General features: G+C 49.5%; 1 protein-coding gene across 1 annotated transcript in view; it reads right to left on the reverse strand.

Moving 5' to 3' along the window:
* The window catches only part of ATP9A (ATPase phospholipid transporting 9A (putative)), a 366971-nt gene that overhangs the window by 256078 nt on the left and 90785 nt on the right, over window positions 1-20108 (reverse strand). The window contains exon 2 of the mRNA XM_063958977.1: window positions 7942-8086. Within this exon, the coding sequence (XP_063815047.1) occupies window positions 7942-8086 (145 nt within the window). The remainder of the gene's footprint in view (window positions 1-7941; window positions 8087-20108) is intronic.

The following is a 20108-nucleotide window of genomic DNA, read 5'->3' on the forward strand; positions in this document are numbered from 1 at the left end:
TCAACCTCCTATAAAGGCTCAAACCATTCCAATTGCAGGAACTGCAACACCATGTTGAGAACCCAAGGTGCCATAGGAGGCACAAAGGGTGGTTGGATGTGCAGAACACCCTTCAAAAATGTCTGAACCTTAGTGAGAGAAACAAACAAACAAAGAGGAAGGGGGGTGCAAATCCCCACCCCCAAATTCCCTTCCGCACACTGAAAATTACCTGTAACCATCCCTGAATCTATCTGGTAATAAAATTCAGAGAATTTGTCACAAATGTTTGCAAACACATGTTTAAGCTGCTGGCCACTTCACGGCTTCTCTGATACAGCAGTCCTAACTACTTAATAGCAGTGCCCACATTGGGCCATGTAATTTGTCACAGTACGCCTCATGATAAAGGTCAGTACTAAAACATTTCCAGACAGAGAGCTAACTTACCAGGGAGCCACCCCCAGGATCTCCCATTGGCACTACAAGGAACAGCATGCCTTCCAAATGCTGCTCCCATTCAATGCCTCATGCACAGTGAGAGAAGCCAATTGTTTCTGGAAGAAAATGGATAAGGCCGAAATCTGGACTATTAAGGAGCCCAAACGTAGGCCCACATCCACTCCTGCTTGTAGAAAAAGAAGGAAACGTCCTAGATGGAATTCCACCGCAGAAAATGTTCTGCTCTCACACCAAGAGACTTACTTCTTCCTGGCTTGGATCAGTGTCGGGATAACCTTGTTAGGGATCCCTCTCCTGGCTAGAATTAGCCGTTCAACTTCCATGCCGTCAAAAGTAGCCGCGGTAAGTCCTAATAGACGAACGGGCCCTGTTGCAGAAGATCCTCGTGAAGAGGTAGAGGCCACGGATCTTCGAGGAGCATCTCCAGAAGGTCCGCGTACCAGGCCCTTCTTGGCCAGTTCGGAGCAATTAGAATTGCTTGAACCTTTTCCCTTTTTATTCTCTTTAGAATTCTTGGGATCAGAGGAAGTGGAGGAAACACGTACACCATCTGATAGCCCCATGGAGTCCTCAGGGCGTCTACCGGCACCAACTGTGGGTCTCTCGACCTGGAACAATACCGCTTGAGCATCTTGTTGAGACGAGAGGTCATCATGCCTATCTGTAGATATCCCCATCGCCTTGCCAAGCACCTGAACACTTCCAGGTGAAGTCCCCACTCCCCCAGGTGCAGCTCGTGCCTGCTGAGGAAGTCTGCTTCTCAGTTGTCTACTCCCGGAATAAAGACTGCTGACAACGTCACAGCGTTTCTCTCTGCCCAGAGGATCTCGATACCTCTGACATTGCTGCTCTGCTTTTCGTTCCGCCCTGTCGTTTTATGTATGTCACTGCCGCCACATTGTCCGACTGGACCTGAATGGCCCGATCTTGGAGAAGATGTTAGGCCTGCAGAAGGGCGTTGTATATGGCCCTGAGTTCCAGAATGTTGATTGGAAGGACGACTTCCTGACTTGACCTTCTTCCCTGAAACTGCACCCCCGGAGTGACTGCTCCCCAACCTCTGAGGCTTGCGTCTGTGGTTAGCAGAATCCAGTTCTGAATTCCGAACCTCCGACCCTCGAGCAGGGGAGACGTCTGTAGCCACCACAGAAGGGAGATCCTGGCTTTTGGCGACAGACTGATCCTCTGGTGCATGTGAAGATGCGATCCGGACCATTTGTCAAACAGATCGAGCTGGAAGGATCTTGCGTGAAACCTTCCGTTTTGAAGAGCCTCGTAAGAGGCCACCATTTTCCCCAGAAGGCGAATACCCGATATCCGGGTTGGCTTCCGGACATCCCGAACCATTGACTGGATTACTAATGCCTTTTCCAACGGAAGGAACACCTTCTGCGACTCCGCATCCAGTATCATTCCCAGGAATGGGAGCCTCTGTGTTGGCTCTAGGTGAGATTTCGGAAATTTCAGAATCCACCCATGATCCTTGAGAAGTTTGGTTGAGAGAGCAATGCTGTCCAGCAACCTTTACCTGGACGGTGCTTTTATCAGGAGATCGTCCAGGTACGAAATTATGCTTACTCCCTGTTTGCAGAGTAGAAACATCATCTCTGCCATCACCTTGGTGAATACCCTCTGTGCTGTAGAGAGGCCAACTGGCAGGGCCTGGAACTGGTAGTGACAGTCCTGCAGTGCAAACCATAGATAAGCCTGATGAGGCGGCCAGATCGGAATGTGAAGGTACGCATCCTTGATATCCAGAGACACTAGGAATTCCCCCTCCTCCAGACCTGAGATCACCGCTCTCAGAGACTCCATCTTGAATTTGAACACTCGCAAGTATGGGTTCAATGGCTTGAGGTTCAAAATTGGTCTTACCGAACCGTCCGGTTTCGGTACTACAAACAAGTTGGAATAGTACCCCTTGTTTAGCTGATGAGGTGGAACTGGAACAATGACGTGAGTCTATACCAGTTTGTGTCTGGCATGTTGTAAAGTTATACTTGCCTCTTGTGAAACTGGCAAGCCTGATTTGAAGAATCTGTGAGGTGGGAGCTCTTGGAAGTCCAGTCTGTAGCCCTGGGAAACAAGATTCATGACCCAGGGATCCTGGCACGAATTTGACCAGATTTGACTGAAGAATTGTAGGCGAGCTCCCACCTGACAGCCTTTGCAGTCCACCGTCATGCTGAAGTCTTTGAGGAAGCAGAGCCTGAGCTCTGTTCCTGAGCACCAGCTGTTGCTGGTTTGCGTGGTTTACTTCTTGCGCCACTGGAGGACGTAGAAGCACATCTGTCCGAAAGGACTGTAACTTAGAAGCTGAATAAGTCTTCTTAGTTGGGGGGGCTGTGGAAGGAAGATACGTAGACTTACCCGCCGTAGCTGTGGAGATCCATTTGTCTAATTCATCTCCGAACAAGGCCTCTCCTGTGAATGGTACGCCTTCCACACCTTTCCTGGAATCCGTAGCCACAAGCCTCTGCGTGCCGACACTGCCATAGTGGTGGTGCATGCGTTAAGCACGCCTATTTCCTTTATGGCTTCCACCATAAAGTTTGCAGAGTCCTGTATATGCTGCAGGAGTAAGACAACTTCCCCCCTAGAGAAGGAATCTAACCCCTCAATTAGGTTACCTGACCATTTTGCAATGGCTTCAGTGATCCACGCACATGCAATAGTGGGTCTATGGGCCACCCCAGCAGCTGTGTACAATGATTTGAGTGTAGTCTCAATTTTACGATCAGCCGTGTCTTTTAGGGAGGCTCCACCAGGAACAGGCAATACAATTTTACGTGACAGCCTAGAGACTGATGCGTCCACTATCGGTGGATTTTCCCATTTTTTCCTATCCTCCAGAGGAAAAGATGAAAGCAACCTTTTAGGGATCTGAAACTTCTTATCAGGATTAACCCATGGTTCTTCAAACAGGGTATTCAATTCCTTTGACGCAGGAAAAGTGACTGAGGACTTCTTTTTTTACATTAAAATAAGATTCCTCACAGTTCTCTGACACCTTATCAGGAATATGCAGAACATCTCTGATAGCCTCTATAAGAGCCTCTATTCCCTGTGACAGAGCTGCACCCCCCCCCCTCCCCTCTCAGAGTCCACTTCCCCCTCCTCCATGTCTTACCTGTCAGCGTCAGAGTCAGACTGCAGGATATGGGCCAGAGATCGCTTTTGCGGACACATGGGAGGGGACTGAGGCGCTGTCTTGGGGAGTGAGTCTCTGTTCATAAACTCATCCACAGTCTGTTTTAAGTCTTGCGTCTCTTTCTCATTGCAAGACAATTTAGTAGAAAGAATTGAGATCATTATCTTATGAGAATTAACCCATTCTGGTTCAGCCCCACTAGTCTGTGAACCCTGAGTACCCAGTAGTGAGTTCCCTGGTGAAGAGAAACACTCTGCGGTAGAAGACACACTCTGCCTGACATAATATGTAATGTGACAGCACACACACAGAGGAAAGGTTAAGCACGATTAACCCACAAAGAGCCCTTCAGGGAGACACAGAGATGTTTGGAGCCAGCCCCCACCGCGCCCTTATCACAAATGCCAAGCCTAGCCAGGTTGCAGACTAATTACCCTGATAGGGGCCTTGGTACACTAGTAATCGCTCCCCCCCTGGTACCGCTGAGGTAATTTGGAGTCACACTGGAGGAGCTGCGCGTCCCTGTCAGTCAGCGTCTGTGTCCACTGCAGAGGGAAAATGGCGCTGGTGAGCTGCTGGATCCTCCCATAGTGAAGCCCCGCCCATTCAATGGCATGCGGTCTTCCCGCTTTTTTATACTGGTTGAGCAATCTGGTGCTTGGAATGGAGAAAACCGTTTTAAGGCTGTTGTGCCAGTATGGGTACTGTGTACAGAGTACGGGGACGCAGTTGTGCACTGTGTTCGGAGACGCATTCCGCCCCGATTAGAAGCCGTGCGTCTCCGTACCCTCATGACGCCGGCTCAGTACTCACCACTCTTTATTCTTCTGGTTCTGTTAGGGGTGGTGGCGTGCTGCGGGACTGTACGCTCGCCGTGATGGGCTTGCGAATAGGTCCCTCAGGAGCTCAGTGTCCTGGCAGCGGGGAAGGGGACCATTAACCCTTCAAGAGGTTGGGCCATACCCCCCTAAGTCCCACAAAATAGGCAGTCTGGTGCCAACCAGTCCTGCCTGAAACTAAGAAACATAGAAAATAAATGCACAAAACCCTTCAGGAGCTTCGTTCAGCGTGACCGGCTCCTCCGGGCACATTTTCTAAACCGAGTCTAGTAGGAGGGGCACAGAGGGAGGAGCTAGCCCACGCTATCAAATTCTTAACGTGCCCATGGCTCCTAGTGGACCCGTCTATACCCCATGGTACTAAATGGACCCCAGTATCCTCTAGGACGTAAGCGAAATGGGCCTTTCCGAACCGTCCAGTTTTACAGTTGAAGTGGAACTGGAACAATAACCTGAGTCTGTACCAGTTTGTGAATTGCTTTCTGTAAAGTCATACTTGCTTCTGGAGAAGCTGGTAAGCCTGATTTGAAGAATCTGTGAGGTGGGAGTTCCTGAAACTCCAGTCTTTAGCCCTGGGCGATAAGATCTTTGACCCAGGGATCCTGGCATGATGTTGCCCATATGTGACTAAAATAGCTTAATCTGGCTCCCACCTGCTTGTCTTCCAGGCAGTGTGGTCCACCATCATGCTGAAGGCTTATGGGCCCTACACACTGGCCGATATTTTGAAAGATATGAACGATCTCGTTCATAAATGAACGAGATCTCGTTCATATCTTTCAGTGTGGAGACTTAAGCGATGAACGATGCGCGTCCCCGCGCTCGTTCATCGCTGGTCCCCTGTCGGCTGTGCATGCAGGCCAATATGGACGATCTCGTCCATATTTGCCTGCACGTCTATGGAGCCGGGTGACGGGGGGAGTGAAGAAGCTTCACTCCCCCCGTCACTGCCCCCCCCCGCCGCCGGGTCGCTCGTCGGCCGTATCGGCCGTCGGGCACCTCGGCCAGTGAGTAGGGCCCATTAGAGGAAGCAGAACCGGGGTTCTGTTCCTGTGAACCTGCAGGTTTTCTGAGTTTACCTCTATTGCCTTTGAAGGCCGTAGAAGAACCTTTGGTTTTATTTTCAAATTTTGCCCTCCGAAAGGACTGCAGCGCTGGAGCAGAGTAGGTTTTCTTAGCTGGGGGGGCTGTGGAAGGAAGGTATGTAGACTTACCCGCCGTAGCCTTGGAAATCCACGTATCCAGTTCAGCTCCAAACAGGGCCTCACCTGTAAATGGTAGGTTTTCCACGCCTTTCCTGGAATCCACATCCGCAGGCCACTGGCGTAGCCATAAACCCCTGCGTGCTGACACTGAAATGGCGGTGTTGCGTGCATTGAGCAATCCTATTTCTTTTATGGCCTCTACCATATGTTGTAGGAGTAAAACTATTTCCCCCCTGGATAAGGAATCTAACTCGTCAATTAGATTACATGACCAGTTTGCAATGGCCCTAGTGATCAATGCACAAGCAATAGTGGGTCTCTGGGCCACCCCAGCAGCTGTGTACAGGGATTGGTGTTCTCAATTTTGCAGTCAGCCATGTCCTTTAAGGAGACTGCCCCAGGGACAGGTAAGACTATCTTACGTGACAACCTAGATACCGATGCGTCAACAATCGGTGGGTTTTCTCATTTTTATCTATCATCCTCAGGTAAAGGAAAGGATGTTAGTAAATCTCTTAGGGATCTGAAACTTTTTATCAGGATTAACCCAGGTTTCCTCAAACATAGAATTCAACTCTTTTGATGCAGGAAAAGTAGCAGAGGATTTCTTTTTTACATTAAAATAAGACACCTTATCCTCCTCTGTCACCTTATCAGGAATTTGCAGAACGTCTCTAATAGCTTCTATCATAGCCTGTACCCCCTGTGACAGAGCTGCATCCCCCCCCCCCCCCCCATCCCCACTGTCGTCATCAGTGTCAGTCTGCAGGATCTGGGCCAGTGTACGCTTTTATGGGCAAATGGTAGGAGTGTCTGAAACTCTGGTATGGGAACTGAATCTCTACTCATCAGACTGTCTTAAGTATTGCATCTTTCTCACTCTGGGATAATTTATTACAAATATTCGAGATTGTCCCTTTTAGAGAATCCAACCATGCTGGTTCGGATCCACTAGCCTGAGAATGAGTACTATCCTGAGTACATTGTAGTGATCCCCTGGAGAAGAAAAACACTTTGCCGTGCATGACACACTCCCTAGACATTGTAATGTGAGGTACACACACACACACACACACACACACACAGAAGAAAAGGTCAAGCCCAATTAACCCACACAGAGCCCTTCTAGGGAGACACAGAGAAAGATGGAGCCAGCCACACAGCGCCCTTCTTGCTATAGCTTAAGCCTAGCCAGGTCGCAGACTAAGTACCCTAAATAGGTTATCAGTACTCTTATACTGCTCCCCCTCCTTGCTATGACCCCTGGTACAGCTGAGGTAATCTGGAGTCCTTGTGGAGGAGCTGCGCTTCTCTAGCAGTCTGTTCAGTGAGAGCTGCAGAGGGAAAATGGTGTTGGTGAGTCGCTGGATCAGCTCATAGTGAAGCCCCGCCACCTTAATGGCGCTCGGTCTTCCCGGTTTTTTATACTGGCTGAGGTTTATAATGTGCTTTACAGTGGGTTAGAACCCCTGTAAGCTGCTGCCAGTATGGGTATTTTGTATTTTAAGGCTTCAGCTCGCCCCTCACAGCGGAACACACATAGTATGCCCCTGAAACCTGGAGCCGCAGCCTGCCTGTCAGCGCTGCGTCTCCATACCCTTATGCCGCCGGCGACCCGTTAACCGGGATGCCGGCTTTCTACTCACCACTCCGCTCACTTCTGGCTCTGTTAGGGGTGGCGGCATGATGCGGGAATGTACGCTTGCTGTGCTGGGACTTGCGAATTGTATCCCTCAGGAGCTCAGTGTCCTGTCGGCGGGGAACGGGACCATTAAACCTATGGGAGGTTAGGCCGTTCTCCCGCCTAAGTCCCACTAAGCAGGCAGTCTGGTGCCAACCAGACCTGCTTGAAAACAACAAACAGAAAAATAAATGCAGAAAACTCTTCAAGAGCTTCACTAAGCGTGACCGGCTCCTCCAGGCACATTTTCTAAACTGAGTCTGGTAGGAGGGGCATAGAGGGAGGAGCCAGCCCACACTATCAAAGTTTTAAAGTGCCCATGGCTCCTAGTTGACCCATCTATACCCATGGTACTAATGTGGACCCCAGTATCCTCTAGGACGTAAGAGAAATATAATTTGATCACCGGTTCCATAGGCTATCAGACGTCTGTGCAACACGTGTTCTGCGACTCCCTGAATTCTAGCTCTATGGTGATTTAGGCCTGGGGGCTGAATGGCATAATAACTGGCAGAGGTATTTGTGCTACAGTAAGCATACAGCAGTCCGATTCAGTAATGGTTCTTCCCTGGCTTGGGACACAGTGTAGAATGAATTATATGAGCTAATGGAATATAGTCTTACCCCTGGCAGGAATGTGAAGAAGTTGTATTTTTGATTGTTGATAACATTTCGTGGATACCTCTGTTCTCTTTTCTCAGGGTGTCCGAGCCATACTGTTCGTGGTCTTAGCTCCCTGTGGCCACAACACCCCAGACACGCACAGCACCTGTAGACACAACAAGAGTTGCTAAATAACAGTCTAGCGCAAGTTAAGAGAGGCATCCTATTAGCCTTGGTAATTGTCCGCACAGAAAAAAATAGACTTATCGCTATTCTATTATTCATGTGAAAAATTAGCCTTTTTTCAGGAGAAAACGCATAGTGTCCGAGAAAAGCCGCTATGTGTTTTTGCGGCAGTGATCACGGAAAAAATGCTTATTTATCTGGGATTTGGTTTCACCTGCCTGAGGCAGGCAAAACAAAATCCCCGAAAAGTGCTGACATCAGGGCTAACAGGATAGCCCACAGTGAGTCAATTAGCCGTGGTAAATTACTGTGGCTAATTGGATACCACCCTAAGTAGGGTAATTATAGACGGTATGCAATTGGTCCAGGTAGATACATTAAATAAAACAAACTACCCTACCCACATATCACTAGCATAAAAAGGTTCAAAGGGTATCCCAGAGTAGGATTTAAATCAATGAAATCTATTCCTGCACGTGTTGTTTAACTGGAAGCAGGCCCGGCGCTATCCGCTCAGCAAAGGTATGCAGAGCAGGTAGGCACCAGGCTGGAGAGGCGCTCTCCCTGCTCTGCATTCCCGCTGCTGCGCCACCCTGTCCCCCCTGCTGCTGCTGTGCCTGTCACACTGTAGGACAGGCAGCAGCGCCAACAGCTTGGAGCCTCCTCTCCCCCTCCCTGGTGACAGCAGGGGGTTTGTCCAGACCAAAAAGGGGGCATGCCTCCGTGGGCGTGGGGGCGGAGCTACACGGGACCAGACTGCTGATGATGAGTATGAGCTGAAGAGATGGCCATTGGCCAGCCAGACTGTTAGGTAAGTGAAGAGGAAGAGAGAGAGAGTCTAAATGCCATTTCTGTGGGCATTACATATCAGCGGCACTACTACTATGGGCATTACGTAAAAGCGGCACTGCTGCTATGGGCATTATGTAAAAGCGACACTACTACTATGGGCATTACATATAAGCGGCACTACTGCTATGGGCATTACGGAAAAGCGGTACTACTACTATAGTCATTTACGTAAAAGCGGCACTACTACTAAGGGCATTACGTAAAAGCGGCATTACGTAAAAGCAGCACTACTACTATGGGCATTATGTAAAAGCGGCACTGCTGCTATGGGCATTGCATAAAAGCGGCACTACCACTATGGGCATTACGGAAAAGCGGCGCTACTACTATAGTCAATTACGTAAAAGCGGCACTACTACTATGGGCATTACGTAAAAGCGGCATTACTACTATGGACATTACGTAAAAGCAGCACTACTACTATGGGCATTATGTAAAAGCGGCACTGCTACTATGGGCATTGCATAAAAGCGGCACTACTATGGGTATTACGTAAAAGCTGCGCTACTACTATGGGCATTATGTAAAAGCGGCACTGCTACTATGGGCATTGCATAAAAGCGGCACTACTATGGGTATTACGTAAAAGCTGCGCTACTACTATGGGCACTATGTAAAAGCAGCGCTACTACTATGGGCATTACGTAAAATCGATGCTACCACTGTGGGCATTACGTAAAAGAGGGCATTACTTAAAAGCGGCACTACTACTGTGGGCATTACGTAAAAGCAGCACTACTACTATGGGCATTATATGTAGTAGCGGTGCTACTACTGTGAGCATTATGTGTAAGTGGCGCTACCACTGTGGCCATTACGTTTATGGGGCGCTACTACTGTGGGCATTGTGTGTTTAAATGGCATTACTGCTATGGGCATTCTGTATAAGGGATGCTACTACTATGGGCATTACATATAAGGGGCGCTACTACTATGGGCATTATGTTTAAGGGGTGCTAATACTATGGGTATTATGTTTAAGGGGTGCTAATACTATGGGCATTACATAAAAGGGGCGCTACCACTTTGGGCATTACATATAAGGGGCGCTGCTACTATAGGCATTACGTATACAGGGCGTTACTACTATGGGCATTATGTGAATATAACAGAAAAGTGCCTTGGCGCCAACAACAAATCAGCTGCACACAGGCTGGTCTAAGTGGTATCCCCAATACCAAAGATAGGTAAGACCAGATGTCATGCGCTTAATTAAATTAAAATAGAGGATAAATTCCTCACAGATCTTCTGTTAAAAACTTCATACAAATAGGGTCCACATGTGGAAAGAAACAGAATTCAAAATATAGTGTAGTATATTTCAAAATTGAAAGTGAGTAGAATTAATCATATATTTGATGCACGGATGGTGCCAATGGAAATGGATGGAGGATTACCAGAACTAAGTGTAGTACAGGCCTCGATAAATGCCTCTCAAAGTGCTCCACGGCTAGGATGATCGTGCATCAAACCCCTCACAGGCCCTCTGTCATCGGCCTTTGTCACCGCCACTCCCCAGAAACAAAATTCATATAGGGAAAACAAAATTCCAAATAAAGTGTAGTAGGTTCGGTATAAAAATAATATTTTAAACCTACCGGTAAATCTTTTTCTCCTAGTCCGTAGAGGATGCTGGGGACTCCGTAAGGACCATGGAGTATAGACTGGCTCCGCAGGAGACATGGGCACTATAAAGAACTTTAGAATGGGTGTGCACTGGCTCCTCCCTCTATGCCCCTCCTCCAGACCTCAGTTAGATGCGCAGGAGCACCATCATCTCCGCCATCACCTTGGTGAAAATTCTCGGGGCCGTGGAAAGCCGAAACGGCAACGTCTGAAACTGGTAATGACAGTCCTGTACAGCGAATCTCAGGTACTCCTGATGAGGAGGATATATGGGGACATGAAGGTACGCATCCTTTATGTCTAGTGACACCATAAAATCCCCCCCTTCCAGACTGGAGATCACTGCCCGGAGCGATTCCATCTTGAATTTGAACTTTTTCAAGTACAGGTTTAGGGATTTTAGATTTAAAATGGGTCTGACCGAGCCATCCGGCTTCGGGACCACGAACAGGGTCGAATAGTACCCTTTTCCCTGTTGGACTAGGGGAACCTTGATAATCACCTGCTGTTGACACAGCTTTTGAATCGCACACTACTGCCCTCTCTGGGGGAGAAGCTGGCAAGGCCGACTTGAAAAATCGGCGAGGGGGCACCTCTTCGAATTCCAGTTTGTAGCCTTGGGATACAATTTCCATCGCCCAAGGATCCACGTCTGACCGAACCCAGACCTGGCTGAAGAGTCAAAGACGTGCCCCCACCGGCGCGGACTCCCTCAGTGGAGCCCCAGGGTCATGCGGTGGATTTAGTAGAAGCCGGGAAGGACTTCTGTTCCTGGGAACTAGCCGAAGCAGTCGCTCTTTTCCCTCTACCCTTACCTCTGGTGAGGCAGGATGAGCCCCGACCTCTTCTGGACTTATGCGACCGAAAGGACTGTATCTGATATTGCAGAGTTTTCTTTTGCTGCGGGGGAACAAAAGGCAAAAAAAAGTAGATTTACCCGCGGTAGCTGTTGAAACCAGTTCCGCAAGACCTTCCTAGAATAAAACTTCACCCTTGTAAGGTAAAACCTCCATATGCTTCTTTGAGTCGGCATCACCCGTCCATTGGCGGGTCCACATGGCACGCCTAGCAGAAATCGCCATGGCGTTGGCTCTCGAACCTAGCAGCCCAACGTCTCTTTGAGCGTCTCTCATATATAAGACTGCGTCTTTAATATGACCTAAAGTCAATAAAATGGTATCCCTATCTAGGGTATCAAAGTCAGCTGACAAGGTATCTGTCCAAGCTGCAACTGCGCTACATACCCATGCCGATGCTATTGCCGGTCTGAGTAAAGCACCCGTATGCGTATAAATAGATTTTAAGGTAGTTTCCTGTTTGCGATCAGCAGGATCCTTGAGGGCTGCCGTGTCAGGAGATGGTAGCGCCACCTTCTTGGACAAGCGCGTTAAAGCCTTGTCTACCCTGGGCGAGGATTCCCACGTACCCTGTCCTGCGCAGAGAAAGGATACGCCATAAGAATCCTCTTGGGAATCTGCAGTTTTTGGTCTGGAGTTTCCCAAGCTTTTTCAAATAACTCGTTCAGCTCATGAGATGGGGGAAAGGTTACCTCAGGTTTCTTTTCCTTATACATGCGCAACCTCGTGTCAGGGACAGAGGGGTCATCTGTGATATGCAAAAATAGGATTTTGGTACCTACCGGTTAATCCTTTTCTCCTAGTTCGTAGAGGATGCTGGGGACTCCAAAAGGACCATGGGGTATAGATGGGATCCGCAGGAGCTTGGGCACACTGAAAAGACTTAAACTGGGTGTGAACTGGCTCCTCCCTCTATGCCCCTCCTCCAGACCTCAGTTATAGGAACTGTGCCCAGGAGAGACGGACATTTCGGGGAAAGGATTTTTGTTTAAACTAAGGGCTACAAACATACCAGCCCACACCACAAACGTACCGTACAACCGGAGTAACAGTAAACCAGATAACAGTATGAATTTACAACAGCAACAAGCTGAACAATCACTACACCACCCGTGTATAAACTAATTTAACCAGCAAGGAAATACTGCAAGTAACAGTCCGCACTGGGATGGGCGCTTAGCATCCTCTACGGACTAGGAGAAAAGGATTTACCGGTAGGTACCAAAATCCTATTTTCTCTTACGTCCTAGAGGATGCTGGGGACTCCAAAAGGACCATGGGGTTTATACCAAAGCTCCAGACCGGGCAGGAGAGTGCGGACGACTCTGCAGCACCGACTGAGAAAACGCAAGGTCCTCATCAGCCAGGGTATCAAACTTATAGAACTTAGCAAAAGTGTTTGAACCCGACCAAGTAGCTGCTCGGCAAAGCTGTAAAGCCGAGACGCCTCGGGCAGCCGCCCAAGATGAGCCCACTTTCCTGGTGGAATGGGCTTTTACTGACTTCGGCACTGGTAGCCCGGCCGAAGAATGAGCCTCCTGAATCGTACTACAAATCCAGCGTGCTATAGTCTGTTTTGAAGCAGGATGACCAATCTTGTTGAAAGCATACAGGACAAACAGAGCATCCGTTTTCCTGGCCACCGCCGTTCTGGCGACGTAAATTTTCAAAGCTCTCACTACATCAAAATACTTCGGAACTGCCCCAGCATCCGTAGCTACAGGTACCACAATAGGTTGGTTAATGTGAAATGAAGAAACCACCTTCGGCAGAAATTGTTGACGAGTCCTCAATTCGGCCCTATCCGGATGGAAGATCAAGTACGGGCTCTTGTGTGATAAGGCCGCCAACTCAGATACCCTCCTGGCAGATGCCAGAGCCAACAGCATGACCACCTTCCAAGTGAGAAACTTTAACTCAACCTTACGCAAAGGTTCAAACCAGGAAGACATAAGAAACTGCAAGACCACGTCAAGATCCCATGGTGCCACCGGGGGCACAAACGGAGGATGTATATGCATCACTCCCTTCACAAAAGTCTGAACCTCCGGGAGAACAGCCAATTCCTTCTGAAAGAAGATAGAGAAAGCAGAAATCTGCACCTTGATGGAACCCAATTTCAGGCCGGCATCCACGCCTGCCTGCAAAAAATGGAGAAACCGACCCAAGTGAAATTCCTCTGTAGGAGCAGCTCTAGTCTCACACCACGAAACATACTTCCTCCAAACACGATGATAATGTTTCGCTGTAACTTCCTTCCTCGCCTTAAGGAGAGTTGGAATGATCTCCCTGGGAATCCCCTTCCGAGCTAAAATTTGGCGCTCAACTTCCATGCCGTCAAACGCAGCCGCGGTAAGTCTGGAAACACGCATGGTCCCTGCACTAACAGGTCCTCTCTTAGAGGAAGCGGCCAAGGATCTTCCACAGGTAATTCCTGAAGATCTGGATACCAGGCCCTTCTTGGCCAATCCGGAACGACAAGAATCGCCTGCACTCTCGCCCTTCGAATGATTCCCAGTACCTTTGGAATAAGAGGAAGCGGAGGGAACACATACACCGACTGGAAAACCCACGGAGTTACCAGGGCGTCCACTGCGCTGGCGTGGGGTTCCCTTGACCTGGAACAATACCTCGGAAGCTTCTTGTTGAGGTGAGACGCCATCATGTTCCCCAACGCTTCGTCACTTCTGCAAATACCTCTTGATGAAGAGCCCACTCTCCTGGATGGAGGTCGTGTCTGCTGAGGAAGTCTGCTTCCCAGTTGTCCACTTCCGGAAGGAAGACTGCTGACAGGGCGCTCACGTGCTGTTCTGCCCAGCGAAGGATTCTTGTGGCCTCCACCATCGCCGCCCTGCTCCTTGTTCCGCCTTGACGGTTTATATGCACCACTGCTGTTATGTTGTCTGACTGAATCAGGACAGACCGACCTTGAAAAAGGCTTTTTGCCTGTACCAGGCCGTTGTAAATGGCCCTTAACTCAAGAACATTTATGTGGAGACAAGATTCCTGGAGCGACCATTTCCCCTGGAAATTTCTTCCCTGGGTGACTGCGCCCCAGCCTCGGAGACTTGCATCTGTTGTCAACAGGACCCAATCCAGGATAGCGAAACGGCGCCCCCTAGGAGGTGAGAACTTTGTAGCCACCTCAGGAGAGAAATCCTGGCCCTGGGAGATAGGCTTATCTTCCGGGGCAAGTGCAGGTGAGACCCGGACCACTTGCTCAGCAGATCCCACTGAAGCGCCCGGTCATGAAACCTGCCAAACGGAATGGCCTCGTACGCCCCAACCATCTTCCCCAGAACCCGAGTACATTGATGAATCGACACACTTCTTGGTCTCAGAAGCTCCCTGACCATCGTCTGGAGTTCCATAGCTTTGTCTTCCGGAAGAAACACCTTCCGTAAGCTCGTGTCGAGAATCATGCCTAGAAAGGACAATCGAGTGGACGGAATCAACTGAGACTTTGGCAAATTTAGCAGCCAACCGTGTTGTCGCAGAACGGATAGCGAAAAATCCACATTCCTTAGCAACCGTTCCCTTGACCTCGCCTTTATCTGGAGATCGTCCAAGTACGGGATACTGGTAACCCCTTGCTTGCGAAGGAGAACCATAATTTCTGCCATGACCTTGGTGAAAATCCTCGGGGCCGTGGAAAGCCCAAACGGCAACGTCTGAAATTGGTAATGAGAATCCTGTACCGCAAACCTTAGGAAAGCTTGATGCGGAGGATATATCGGGACGTGTAAGTAGGCATCCTTTATGTCGACTGACGCCATAAAGTCCCCCCCTTCTATGCTGGCAATCACCGCTCGAAGAGATTCCATCTTGAACTTGAAAACCTTCAAGCATGGATTGAGGGACGTTAGGTTCAGAATCGGTCTGACCGAACCATCCGGTTTCGGTACCACAAAAAGGCTCGAGTAGAACCCCTCCCCCCGTTGGGACGGGGGAACGGGAACAATGACCCTCTGATGACACAACTTTTGAACTGCTGCCAGCACCACCTCCCTGTCCGGAAGAGACACTGGCAAGGCAGACATGAAAAACCGGTGAGGGGGCGTCTCCTGAAACTCCAGCCTGTAACCCTGAGATACAATCTCTAGGACCCAAGGATCCAGGCCTGATTGAACCCAGACCTGACTGAAGAACTACAGACGGCCCCCCACCGGTTCGGACTCCCCCACGGAAGCCCCAGAGTCATGCGGTGGACTTGGTAGCGGCAGGGGCGGACTTCTGGTCCTGGGCGCCTGACACTGCAGGCGACTTCCTTCCCCTTCCTCTACCCTTTGAAGTGAGAAAAGACGAACCCTTTCCTCGCCTGTATTTATTCGGACGAAAGGACTGCATCTGTTGATGTGGTGCCTTTTTGTGTTGTGTGGGAACATAAGGAAGAAAAGACGACTTACTCGCAGTCGCGGTAGAAACCAGGTCAAACAAGCCGTCCCCAAACAAGACATTACCAGCTTCCATAGCTCTCTTGGAATCGGCATCAGCATTCCATTGATGTATCCACAGCGCCCTCCTGGCCAAAATCGACATGGCATTGGCTCTTGACCCCAAGAGACCAACATCCCTCGCCACATCCTTCAGGCAATCTGCAGCGTCCTTGATATAACCAAGAGTCAAAAGAACAGTATCTTTATCAATGGTATCCATATCACTAGCTAAATTCTCAGCCCATTTAGCAATAGCACTACTCACCCATACCAACGCCACAGCAGGTCTGAGCAATGCACCCGTTTTAGCGAAAATGCACTTCAGAGACGTCTCCAGCTTGCGATCCGCCGGATCCTTGAGAGCTGCCGTGTTAGGAGACGGAAGCGCCACCTTCTTAGACAAACGAGATAAAGCTTTATCAACATTTGGAGACGCCTCCCATTTTTCCCTATCAATAGAGGGGAACGGATACGCCATGTAAATCCTCTTGGGAATCTACCACCTCTTGTCCGGCGACTCCCAAGCCTTTTCACAAAGAGTATTCATCTCATGAGAGGGGGGAAACTGCACCTCAGGTTTTTTCTCTTTAAACAAGCAAATCCTTGTCTCCTGTACAGCAGGTTCCTCAGAAATGCGTCACACATCCTTTATAGCCACAATCATGTACTGAATACTCTTAACTAATCTTGGATGTAACGGAGCCTCAGTGAAGTCGACATCGGACTCAGAATCCGTGTCGGTATAAGTATCTACCACTTGAGTAAATGGCTGCTTTACTGACCCCGAAGGGGTCTGTACCTGCGACAAAGCATCCTCCATGGATTTTTTCCACACCTGTGTCTGTGACTCAGATTTATCTAACCTCTTTGATAAAGAAGCCACATTAGAATTAATTGTATTCAACAATGCAAGTAAATCAGGTGTCGGCTGCGCCGACAGAGCCAACTCTAGACCCGCATCTGCCCCCCCCCCCCAATAACCTCCTCCGGTGAATAACATTCAGCCTCAGACATGTCGACACGGAGTATCGACCCACCGACACACACAATGTCTCAGCCAGAGGACAGGCCCCCAAGTAAGCCTGGATAGAAAAACACAGAGGGAGTATGCCAGCTCACACCCCAGCGCCCATATATCCCCCCAACAAATATATGTAACTAGCGCTGTCTTAATAACAATAAAACTGCACCACCAACTGTGCCCCCCCCGATAAGCTCCCCGTTACTTTAGTGGAGCTTTTGGAGGTCCCGGACCAGCGTCTCCTACATGCCGCGTGTGAGGAGAAATAGCGCCTGTGAGCCGCGCAGCTAAGCTCCGCCCCCTCCCGGCGCGCTTCAGCCCGCCAAGTTTGAAAACTTGAAAATGCCGGCGGGGGTCTAGAAAACGGTGCCGAGGCACCGAAAAAGCATCTGCCGGCTCTCCAGACGTCAGTAACATGCTGCCCAGGGCGCCCCCCCCCCCCAGCGCCCTGCACCCTGTGAGTGCCGATGGAGATAGTGCGTGTGGGAGCATGGAGCGTTACCGCTGCGCTGTACCTGGTTACTGAAGTCTTCTGCCGTCACTGAAGTCTTCTGTTCTTCTAATACTCACCCGGCTTCTTTCTTCTGGCTTCTGTGAGGGGGGTGACGACGTGGCTCCGGGAACAAGCAGCTAGGCGCACTAAGTGATCGAACCCTCTGGAGCTAATGGTGTCCAGTAGCCGAGAAGCAGAGCCCTTAAACTAAGAAGAAGTAGGTCTGCTTCTCTCCCCTCACTCCCACGCTGCAGGGAGCCTGTAACCAGCAGGTCTCTCTGAAAATAAAAAACCTAACAAAAGTCTTTTCCAGAGAAACTCAGCAGAGCTCCCCTAGTGAGTGTCCAGTCAGTCCTGGGCACAAAGTCTAACTGAGGTCTGGAGGAGGGGCATAGAGGGAGGAGCCAGTTCACACCCAGTTTAAGTCTTTTCAGTGTGCCCAAGCTCCTGCGGATCCCGTCTATACCCCATGGTCCTTTTGGCGTCCCCAGCATCCTCTAGGACGTAAGAGAAACATATTTTATTGCAATGATCATATAATGAATACTTTTGGCCACCCTTGGGTGTAACCTTGCATCATCGTAGTCGACACTGGAGTCAGAATCCGTGTCAGTATCAGTGTCTGCTATTTGGGATAGAGAACGTTTTTGAGACCCTGAAGGGCCCTGTGACACAGTCAAAGCCTTGGATTGACTCCCTACTTTTTCCCTGGACTCTGCTTTGTCCAGCCTCTAATGTAATAAGGTCATATTTGCATTTAAAACATTCCACATTTCCAACCAATCAGGAGTCTGCGTTGCCGACAGAGACATCACAATCATCTGCTCCACCTCCTCCTTAGATGAGCCTTCCGCTTCAGACATGTCGACACACTCGTACCGACACCCCCACACACACAGGGATATATTTATATGGAGACATTTCCCCACTAAGGCCCTTTGGAGAGACAGAGAGAGAGTATGCCAGCACACACCCAGCGCCAACTGACACTGGCAACAACTTCCCAGATAATATGGGGCTTTTTTTTATATATAATTATCTGTGTAATACACTCACTGCGCCTTACAAGTGCCCACCCCCCTCTTTTCAGCCCTGTGTCACCGTGTTCAGCAGGGGATAGTACGGGGAGCCAGCTTCTCTGCAGTACACTGGGGAGAAAATGGTGCTGGTTAGTGTTGTGGGACCAAGCTCCGCCCCCTCCAGGGGCGGGCTTCGGTCCCGCTCAATTTTGTATAACTGGCGGGGGATTTTTATAATTACTGCCTCCGCAGCCTATATATATTTATATGCCAGTCCTAGAGGTTTATATTGCTGCCCAGGGCGCCCCCCCCTGCGCCCTGCACCCATCAGTGCCTGCTCGTGTATGGGAGCAATGGCGCGCAGCGTTACCGCTGCGCGCTTACCTCAGGGAAGATCAGAAGTCTTCTGCCGTCTTTGAAGTCTTCTTTCTTCTTATATTCAACCGGCTTCTATCTTCCGGCTCTGTGAGGAGGACGGCGGCGCGGCTCTGGGACGAACGGCGAGGGGAGACCTGTGTTCCGAGTCCCTCTGGAGCTAATGGTGTCCAGTAGCCTAAGAAGCAGAGCCTATCACTTAAGTAGGTCTGCTTCTCTCTCCTCAGTCCCACGATGCAGGGAGCCTGTTGCCAGCAGTGCTCCCTGAAAATAAAAACTTAACAAAATTCTTTTTTCAGAGAAACTCAGGAGAGCTCCCTGTAATGCACCCAGTCTCCTCTGGGCATAGGATCTGAGGTCTGGAGGAGCGGCATAGAGGGAGGAGCCAGTGCACACCCATTCTAAAGTTCTTTATAGTGCCCATGTCTCCTGTGGAGCCCGTCTATACCCCATGGTCCTTACGGAGTCCCCAGCATCCTCTAGGACGTAAGAGAAATGTAATTTTAATAAATAAATAAATACAATTAAAAAGTAGCTGATGTACAAAGAATGGGTAATGAATGGAGAATTACCACAAATATGATAACAAACAGCGTTGAAAGTTAGTCTCACTGATAAAGATGTAGCTCATATGTCCCTTATTGTCAAAAATAAGAATTTACTTACCGATAATTCTATTTCTCGGAGTCCGTAGTGGATGCTGGGGTTCCTGAAAGGACCATGGGGAATAGCGGCTCCGCAGGAGACAGGGCACAAAAAGTAAAGCTTTAGGATCAGGTGGTGTGCACTGGCTCCTCCCCCTATGACCCTCCTCCAAGCCTCAGTTAGGTACTGTGCCCGGACGAGCGTACACAATAAGGAAGGATTTATGAATCCCGGGTAAGACTCATACCAGCCACACCAATCACACTGTACAACCTGTGATCTGAACCCAGTTAACAGTATGATAACAGCGGAGCCTCTGAAAAGATGGCTCACAACAATAATAACCCGATTTTTGTAACTATGTACAAGTAATGCAGATAATCCGCACTTGGGATGGGCGCCCAGCATCCACTACGGACTCCGAGAAATAGAATTATCGGTAAGTAAATTCTTATTTTCTCTATCGTCCTAGTGGATGCTGGGGTTCCTGAAAGGACCATGGGGATTATACCAAAGCTCCCAAACGGGCGGGAGAGTGCGGATGACTCTGCAGCACCGAATGAGAGAACTCCAGGTCCTCCTTAGCCAGGGTATCAAATTTGTAGGATTTTACAAACGTGTTTGCCCCTGACTAAATAGCCGCTCGGCAAAGTTGTAAAGCCGAGACCCCTCGGGCAG

The sequence above is a fragment of the Pseudophryne corroboree genome, chromosome 3 (genome assembly GCF_028390025.1).
Source record: "Pseudophryne corroboree isolate aPseCor3 chromosome 3, aPseCor3.hap2, whole genome shotgun sequence".
Taxonomy (NCBI): Eukaryota; Metazoa; Chordata; class Amphibia; order Anura; family Myobatrachidae; genus Pseudophryne; species Pseudophryne corroboree.